The 10,192-nt window shown below is 31.9% G+C and overlaps 1 protein-coding gene across 1 annotated transcript; it reads left to right on the top strand.

The window, feature by feature from the left end:
* Positions 1–8,872: 8,872 nt before the first annotated feature.
* Positions 8,873–9,653, top strand: LOC108362698 (uncharacterized). The gene is made up of 2 exons (XM_017615787.1): positions 8,873–9,373; positions 9,453–9,653. The coding sequence occupies exons 1-2, from the start codon at positions 8,978–8,980 to the stop codon at positions 9,651–9,653; spliced, it is 597 nt and encodes a 198-aa protein (XP_017471276.1). The 5' UTR covers positions 8,873–8,977.
* Positions 9,654–10,192: the final 539 nt, after the last annotated feature.

The raw sequence follows: 10,192 nt of genomic DNA, 5'->3' as shown, positions 1-10,192 counted from the left end.
GATGAGAAATGTGATGAAGCTTTTCAAGCGTTACGATCAGCCTTAATGTCACCGAAATTGCTACAATATCCAGACTTTACAAAGCAATTTATTATTACAGTTGATGCTTCAAAAATAGGGTGTGGCGCTATACTTAGCCAAGAACAGCAAGGTTGCGATTTACCAATATGTTTTGCCTCAAAATCATTTAACAATGCAGAACAGAAAAAACCAATTATCGAATTAGAACTTCTAGCAATATATTTTGCCATTAAACAATTTCGACCATACGTTTATGGAACGCATTTCTTAGTAAAATCAGACCACAGACCATTAGTATACCTGTTCAATATGAAAGACCCCTCTTCAAAACTTTCAAGAATAAGGTTAGAACTGGCGGAATACAATTTTACTATTGAATACATTAAAGGAAAATTAAATGTTGGAGCAGACGCACTCTCACGTATAACGATAGACGAAATAAGGGAATCAACGAAAAATATTTTGGCAGTACAGACGAGATCAATGACTAGCCGAGAAAACGACAAAATGATACAAAATACAGATAATAACGAAGATGAAAAACAGGAAACATTAAACGTTTATGATAAATTTTCTTACAACTTTTCAAAAAGAATACCGCGTATTAGAACAGAAATTACTTATGATAAAAATGAAAAAATTAAAAATTTACGAATTTGTGCACATATTAAACATAAAAAACTCGAGTTACTTAATTATGTCTTTGCTAACGAAATAATGAATTTCGATGATTTACTTTCGAGGCTCGAAATTGAAGCCAGCAAACACAAAATTAAGGAGATTGAATGGCCAAAAGACGATGAATTTTTCCGTCACTTTACAATTGCTAGCTTAAAAAATCGCGGAAATATAATTTTAAAATCATTACAAATAATTTTAACAGATCCAGTCGAAACTGTGACCGAAAATGACAAAAAACTAAAACTAATGACCATTTATCACGACGACCCAATATCAGGAGGTCACTGTGGCATGAAAAAACTTTATGCGAAACTTAGAACAAAATATTATTGGAAAAATATGACCCGTGATGTCGCAAGATATGTTAAAAATTGTCAAAAATGTCTTTTAAATAAAGTAAAACCGAAAGTTAAAGAAAAACTAGTACTAACCCCAACGCCGAATAAACCGTTTGATATTGTTGTTATCGATACCATAGGACCGTTACCAGAATCGAAATATGGTAATAAGTTCGCAGTTACCATTATTTGCGATCTCTCAAAGTATTTAGTTACTGTTCCTATACCAGATAAAAGTGCTAAAACTGTTGCATCAGCAATTTTTGAAAGTTTTATTTTAATATATGGCATTATGCACTCTATAAAATCCGATTTAGGGACTGAATATAAAAATGAACTTTTTGATGAATTAACCAAACTTTTAAAAATTAAACATGACTTTTCGACAGCACACCATCACGAAACCGTAGGTACAATAGAACGAAATCATAGAGTATTTAATGAGTACTTACGAGCATTTTTAAATGAATCATATTCCGACTGGGATACATATTTAAAATATTTTACTTTTTTGCATAACACAACCTCAAACACAGTTTTTGATAATAAATTTACTCCATTTGAACTGATTTTTGGTAAAAACGCTGTTTTACCGAACGAAGTACAAAAAGTTAAAATTGATCCAATTTACAATGTTGATAATTATGCAAAAGAGGTAAAATATCGTTTGCAAAAGTCCCATGCACTCGTTAAAGAACTCGTAACAAAACATAAAATCCAATCGAAGCAGTCATTTGATAAAAATGCACGTCCTGTACTAATTGAAGAAAAAGATACGGTTTTAATACAAAAGGAACCTAGAGATAAACATAGCAATATATATCTGGGTCCTTACACGGTACAGAAAGTAGACGGTACAAATGTTACGGTTTTCGACAAAACCAAAAATAAATTCAAAACTGTTCACAAAAACCGCATTCAAAAAGTCACATAATCTATTTTTATTGAATTTATTTAAATACGCAAGTAAGATTCATAGTTGTCTCAAAACGAATCAGTCACGTCACACATATATAAATAATTACTAGTATGATGTTTAGAGATTAGGCAGTAGAATTAATTAAAATATGTACATGTGCATAAACATGTGCAATAACTCATGAATTATATTGCAAATCTAGTTGGGAAATTATTTTTATTTTTGTGAATGAATAATTTCCAAAAGTAAAATATATTTGAAGATGTACCATTAAATCAAATTTTAGCTTAATAAACCTTGTAAGTATATATTTTATATTTAATTGGAGAAGATATAAAGAAAACATATAATTCAATTAAACTCAAACGAACAAAGATAAGATTTCTTTACTATTTATTCACATTAATAAACAAAATTGTGAAAAGCGAAAAAAAGCAAAAAAAAAAAATAAAAAAGAGAAAATTATAACAATATTAATTATACAGACAGATATGTAAACACAAATTTACCAAACCATATATTTCATACGATTAGTAAATTATGTAAAAAAAAAAACATTAAACACATACTTATGTATATTCCTTAATATCAAATTAATATTTTACATTCACGCAATTAGCTAAGTATATAATAATATTGTTAAATATTTATCATACGTTTTGAACTCGCTATCACAAGCCGAAAACTGATATAGACGAACGAGTCAAAGGGCGAAGGAAACATACTTTCAATATTAGTATTAAATATCTCGTTCCTCTCTATCGGTTTTGCATTGCTCTTGAATCGAACGATTCTTGCAAGCCTGATCACCTTGCAAAAATCTTTTCTCAAGGAGGGTGATGTAATGGCATCGCTAAGAATACTGCAGCACTATTCAGCGCCGTCGTAATGTTGGCAGTCCTGATGGAACATACGTTCCACAGGTACTTAAAAACGAGCAAAAAACGAATGAAGAATTCAATTAGATATACGCCATTGAAGCAGACGGTTGTGCCAACATTATAAAATAAAAAGGAAATTAAATTTAAAGTGTTTTGTGAAAGTAATTACGAGTTATTATTTCAAGCGAGGTAGTGTTCGGGTGGGAACAAGATTTTTACGCATTAAAGTTGACTAAGCCCTACGCGCAAAAGGGTAAGCGCTATCACCCAAGTGTGAGCAGCTCCAAAAGGAAATCACCAGCCGGCAGCGTAAAAGCACCAAAAACTCACCGGTGCCTCTCAACGAAGCCTCCGGCAGTCGAGAAGCTATCTTCCAGCAAGTTCCGGGTAAGAAAACAACATTTTCTTAAATGAGCGGGCTGAGGGCCCAACACTAACTTCGTTTTCCATTACGATCAGCGTTGCCGTTTTGATACAATTGTATATTTTTTAATACGTTTTTTTCTAAATTGTAATATCTGATACTTTTTTGTTCCCAAATGCCGTATTTTAATACTTTCGGCTGGTAGAAATAAGTTTTTTAAAACTATGAATAGTATTACTAGTCTAAAGGCAAATATTTTTGTTCTTGTTACTTAAAGTCTCACAATTTATATATAGATATATATAAGTTGATTTGGTAACTCTTATAAGGGAATCACAACCCGGAATTTCTTTGCACACGCCACTGTTATAGGGCCCCTAAACCACACAAAAACATTACGCAATATCGGGCTAGGGGTCGTTTGTACTAAATTGCACAGTTATTGCGCTAAAATAAAAATTATTTTGATATTTTACTCATGCTCGTGTTATTGTACAATAATTTGTGCTGCGTATGGCGACAACTGCGAAATTTTTAGTCTAGTTTTGATTTTGGTGTCCAGATTGTGCTGTAAAATATGGATAAAATCGTAGGAAATAAAATACCTTTTTTTTAATTTAGGTTTTTTACGTTTTGAAGCTGAAGCTATCAAAATATACAACGCACATTCATATTTCTTGCACATATTTACTTGAGCAACGTTTCTTCAAAATAAGGTTTGCGCAATTTTATGCTGTAGTAATTTCCATATTATTGACTTGTACAAGTCTAGGATTGCGCAAGATTTTGTCTGGTTTAGGGGCCCTATAAGTTTGTTTTTCATTATGCAAATAAGCAGACAGAAGCAAGAAATATACATTTTTTTATAACTATGGATTTAAATATAAAATTTTATTTATTATTTGTTTTTTAAATAACAGTTTAACAAACAACAGTTTTGATTGCTTTTGATACTTTTTCTGCTTGGCAACTGATACACTTTTTTCAAGCTCGTGGCAACGCTGATCACGATGTGTGTTAACTTCATCGTTCATAGTGGACGTGATGTTAACTCCTCAGCTCTATTCCGGGTCGCTATGTTATTCATTGTGGTCGTGATGTTAACTTCTCTGCTCTGGTCCGGGTTGTAATATTACGTCCGCCGAAGAAAAATAAATTTGTATGTGGTGTGTCTTCTGTATACTGTTTATTCTGTGGTAATATTAATGCATTCATTCCAGATATTAGGAGTGTACTCGTACGCCCAACTATCTAAAGTTTTAGAAAACTTTTACTGGTTTTGCGTTCTCGTACCCAAAAAACTTGGAAAGTAGGGGAAATTGAGAGAGCAAAATGTGAAAGAGAGCTGCAAATTTCTGCTGGAAAAAATTTTCCCAGCTAAAACTTGCAAGTAAGAGAATCAGCTGATCAAGCACATGTTTGTAAATAAACAAAAGAAAATATGGCCTTTTTGAGTTATTTATTGCAAATTTTATTATTAATGCTAGAATACAACGAAAAAGTGAGTAAATTGAATATGCACAACGTTTGTTGTGTTTATTTTTCGCTAATTTGCTATTAATCTCCAGTTCGTTTACTTTAGTGTGTGCTGACTATGGTTGCCGTATGACATTTTTCATTTGTACCATAATTTACCTTTAAATATACCAAAATAGATTTAAAAGCAGCATGCTGAAATGTTGTTTTGCTGAAGTTTTCGGTTTTGGTAGGTTGATTGTTGAAGTGAAAATTTTATAATTTTAAAGCTACATCTGTACCTATACCTATTACATTATTTTTGGATCCATGATGGGTGTTTGGAGGAGATACTCTTGTTTTTGAATGCGTCACCATGTGATATCACAAATAATTATGCGAAAAATAACTTATTCATTTCGATAAAATTAATTCGTATTTTGAAAAGGTTTTTCTTATCGAAAACTATTCAATTGTATAAAATGCCAAATCGGGGGAAAATGTACCAAACAGAAAATAAATTGCCAAATTAATCACCAGTGGCAACTGTGCAAGTAATCAGCTGTTTCGAAGGTTGCAAGTGAGATATCTTAGGGTTGACAGATAGTTGACAGGGTGTTCAATATGGCGATGACAGTGTGAACAATATGGCAGCCAATATGGCATACAACACCAAATGGCCCGAAGTAGCAAAACTACGACCCGAATGAAACGCTTCGTGAAAATCCAGGGTTGCGAAGTGGTATTTTGTTGGAAAATATAAAAGCCAGGATTTTGTGCAGCGCCGAATTTTAACAAAAGAGGGTTTTGTGTTCTCAAGATGAACAGAAAAGGGTTGCTGTGCTGTTTCGTTTTAAGCTTATTTTAATCTTAAGGTATCTAATTAAATATTAAAAGGAGACAAAAATTAAAGCAAAAATTTAAAATATATGTACATATCTGAAAATTTTAAATAAAATATATATTTTCACGAGAGACAAATTAAATAAAATGGGTTAACTTTAGGGGAAATATACTTATCAGATTGGGTCAGATAGCGCTTTTACGTTATAAATAAAAATAATTCCTACTTAAATTTTATATAATTTTGGTAACGTATTTCTAAGCTGACCCTGAGATCTGTGAAATAATACATATTTATGTGCATATATTGTGTTGATTATGCTCTAAATCGCTAAATAATTCTTGCAGCAATCAGCACCATTGGAAAGTGAAGTGACAATAGGCTAGTTTTCTTTATACAGCCCGTTTTAAATTCGAATTATTGTTATAGTAAATTACAATTATTGTTTGTTTCCGCTTCGGTCAACCGCGCAAATTATTTATTAAAAAAATGTCGTTTAAAAATAGCCAATTTTGTTTACTTTTGAATAAGACTTTATCGAGTGCGCTATAAAGACAGGGGGATAAATGCTGTAAAGAAATATATGTTGAGTCCAATCGTTTTTTCGATAATCCGGTTTTTGTGTAGGTATAAACAAGGTATATTAAAAAAATACCCCTCCATGGAAAAATATCGTTATTTGCGTATTTAAAATTAATCGGAATTATGGGGGGTTATAAAAACTCGTTTTAATCGAAACTTTGCTTTTTTCGGCTATATTTGTTATTATTTATTGGCCCAGATGCAAATATTGAATGAACTAACATATTTTAAATATTTACGGAACTACCATTTGTATGCAACCCTGCCTATCCTGTATTCAAGTAGATGTAATTCGAAAAATTTAAACGGATTTCTTCAAATCAACCTGAGCTGCGGACATATTGCGAATTCATTTTAAAACATTAACCACTACATTATATTAGTATTAAATACTTTCAATTAAGAAACAATTCTTATTAGAAAATAAATATGAATCGTTTTATTTTAAATATTCCAATGTATATTTTTTGTTAATGTAGATAGTGCGGATTTAACGTATTTTATAACCGTTACATGGGGAAAATAAATTTAAGGCAGATTGTTATTAACAATTTTTACACAATTTACGATTGCAATCAATTTCTTTCAAAACTATAATCTAAACGATTGCAAGTTTGTATTTTTTACGATCAAAACAGATTCCAATATTAGGTATATTATGCAAATGCAATCCAATTTGATTTGAGTTATTCAGTTTTAGATACATTTATATTTCTGTGTTCGTATGGAATAGTAGTTTATGTCGGGAAGCTGGCTTTAGTATAATCCGACATTCCCTTTATTATTTACAACACAAGGAATTTTTTGATGACCCTTAACAAGAATATGGACGTGCTAGTATCGGAACTATTTCTTGCACGTTTATTTATCCAAAATTTCTTCAACGGCTCGGCGCCAGTGAGGGTATGCTGCGAATGCCGCATTATACTAAAACCAGCCTTTTGACATAAGCTACTATTCCATACGAGTGGGGCACGTGCGAAATGCGGATTTTCACAGTTGCAGTACTGCAGTAACTCGACACCTTCCTCACCAACCGCTCTGTCCATGAGCTTCTTAATGTAACTGCAAATAAAAGATGGAAATTTAAGAAAAAATACTATCACACCACACTCTTGTAGTATATTGGCTGGCGGGGTGCAATAGCGCCTTGCGAAATAAGCCCTTTAAGGCCTTATTACACTATTGAAAGTGAAATAAGGCCTTTATTTCAAAAAAGGCTTTATTACACTTCGAAAGTGAAATAAAGCCTTTATGAAAATTTACCCAATTGTGCAATAAAGCCTTATTTTTTTTTTTATTAAACATAAGTGACAACCAACTACCGATATGATTGGGGTTATCACGAAGATTTGATTTTCGGCTGTGCGTCCGCCCCCGCTCCCATCCGCGTCCGCCGGTTCGTGCGTCCGCGCACATCCGCGCCGCCGCCCGCGCCCACGGCCATCCACCGGACCATTTTCACGATTTTAAGTAAATAATTGAAGAACACACGTGCATAATTTTTTATATTTATGATTTATTGTGATCAAAATTGTACTATTTTACATTAAATAGAACACATTTTTCTTAAAAACTAAACAACATATAATTATTTCTTCCTTGTTATTGTAATACAATAACATCGTCATCTTTATTCCCTGAGTAGTTTTAATTTTTTTTGTTTTTTGTCGTTTTTGATACTCTTGTTACACTGTTAAATTTTTTGTTTTTCTTGTTGTTGATAACAGCATTTCGTTTACTAAACTGTGTTATAATGTCGTGTTCAGTCATTTCCCTGCTAACCATCTTCGGATAATTTCTTACGGAATCGCTGGATAGCGTTCTGGTAAGAATGCTGGATAATTTTGTTCAGCGGGGAGCCTTTTCTACCCATGTTGAAAGCTGCTAACTAGAGTTGGAAATTATAGAACTATCGAGTTTATCGAACTATGCGTTGGTATTTCGATGCCTCCTTTTACCCACAGTAATTTTTGGATTTGCACAGCACTAGTTTGTGATTTTGTTTTCACCTTGGCTAGCGCTGGTTGGCAGGGTTGTTAAACCACGTGTGTTGTTCAATTAATTCTCCAAAATCGTGAAAATGGAAAGTGATGATATACTTGTTTATAATATAATTCCGGGTTTGAGGAAAACCAGCAAATTATTACATATTCCAACAGAGGGACAAATTTATAAATTTAAATATTCTCAAAATAATACAAAATATTATAATTGTTATCAAAATGGATGTCCCGTCAATATTGCCGTGGATTTGAACAATGCAATACATTGCCGTAAAACAAATAAAAACTTAGTGCACAACCATGAGGCCCAAAATGAATTTATAAAGAAATTAAGTTTAATTAATTCTATTAAATTCGAATGCGCTAATAGAATGTCATTGAAAAGATCAAGTGTTCGTCAAGTGTATGATGAGAATTGCAAAAAGGCTAAAGAGTCTGCTCATTTGGTTGAATTTGGGAAAATGCGAAGGCAATTAATAAACATAAAATCGGAAGCCTTGCCAAAAGCACCTCAAAATTTCCATGACATAATTTCAATTTTTGAAAACCCAGAAATTCGCAAGAATTATACAAATTCAAAATATGACAATGATTTGCCATTCTATCGTGGTACGGTGATTGAAGAGGATTTCGGTTACTCAATTTTTGTGTCCCCTACAATGTGTAACTCAATAATAATGGATATGTCTACTGGCGAACCACGTCATTATTTAATAGATGGGACTTTTGGTGTAGTACCGATAAGTAGTTCCAATAGCTTTAAACAGCTGCTAATATTTCATATTGCTCATAATGAACATGTAAGTATATTTTTTTTAAATATTGTTGCGGTTAAATTAATATTTGTATATCTTTTTTTCAGACATTTCCTTTTATCTACATTTTAATGTCAAACAAATCTTTGAATGCATATATCCATGTACTACAATACATCCAAAGTAATATTTTTGACATGAAGCCCACAACATTCACCACGGATTTTGAGTATGGCTTAAGAAAAGCATTGTCACAGATTTATCCACAAACAAAATTAAAGACATGTTGGTTTCATTTTACACAAGCTGTTCGAAGGAATGCTTCAAAACTTCCTAACTTCATGTCAAAATTAAATAAAGATAATGATGCGAAAAAATTGTTTCGCAAATTTCTAATATTACCGCTGTTAAAACCGGACGATATATTAATTGGATATCAAAATCTGAAAAATCAGGCTTTGAGTTATAATTTAAATAGCATTTTTGAACAATTCATAGCATATTTCGAGAGACAGTGGATTAAAAAGGTATATTCCATAAAATATTTAACACTCCCGTTTTAAGAAATAACATATGTATGTACATATATGACTTCTTTCTTTTTAGGAAGGCGCATCAAAATTCTCCGTTTATAACGAATCCATTAAAACTACAAGCTTAATAGAATCGTTCCATGGGCAATTGGGTAAATACCTTTCGAAAAACGGAAGTTTTTATAAATTCATAGACCATTTACTAGATGTAGATGTGACAAAATCAATTGATTTTCAAAAATCATTGGACGGCAGTATTTCAGTTAAGTTATAACTTATATAATGAGGTGTCTTTGAACGCGATTCTGGAACAGGATAGTATAACGACGACGACGACAGGTGTTGAGAATGATGAGGTTGATCCAATAATTGATACCTTACCATCTGTCCTGCCTTGCACCATTGAAAATACTTTGACATGCATTATTTGTTATGAAAAACAAAGAAATATATTGTTATTGCCATGTAGTCATTTTAAGATTTGCAGTGATTGTTATGAAAAATTGGACGCGGAAAAAAAAAGGAATTCTGTGTCAACTTTATGTCCAGTGTGTCGGACCATTGTTCAAGAAGCCAAACACATTTTTGTCTAATTTTCTTTCGTTTATTTTGATTTGGGGTTCTTTTTTTGAATTATTAATATTCCATTAATTTTTCTTAATATGAAAATTTTTTGTTGAATTATTAATGTTCTATTAATTTTTGTTAATATGAAATTCTTTTTCTGAATTATTTATGTTCTATTAACTTTGCTTAACGTGAAATCTGTGTGTAACTATTCAATAAAATACAAAAAGAATTAGAATATTATTG

This window comes from Rhagoletis zephyria, unplaced genomic scaffold (genome assembly GCF_001687245.7).
Source record: "Rhagoletis zephyria isolate East Lansing unplaced genomic scaffold, Rhagoletis_zephyria_1.1 Rzeph_scaffold_01074, whole genome shotgun sequence".
Lineage (NCBI taxonomy): Eukaryota > Metazoa > Arthropoda > Insecta > Diptera > Tephritidae > Rhagoletis > Rhagoletis zephyria.
The sequence above is the reverse complement of the archived record's forward strand: the minus strand, read 5'-3'. Positions and strand labels throughout refer to the sequence as shown.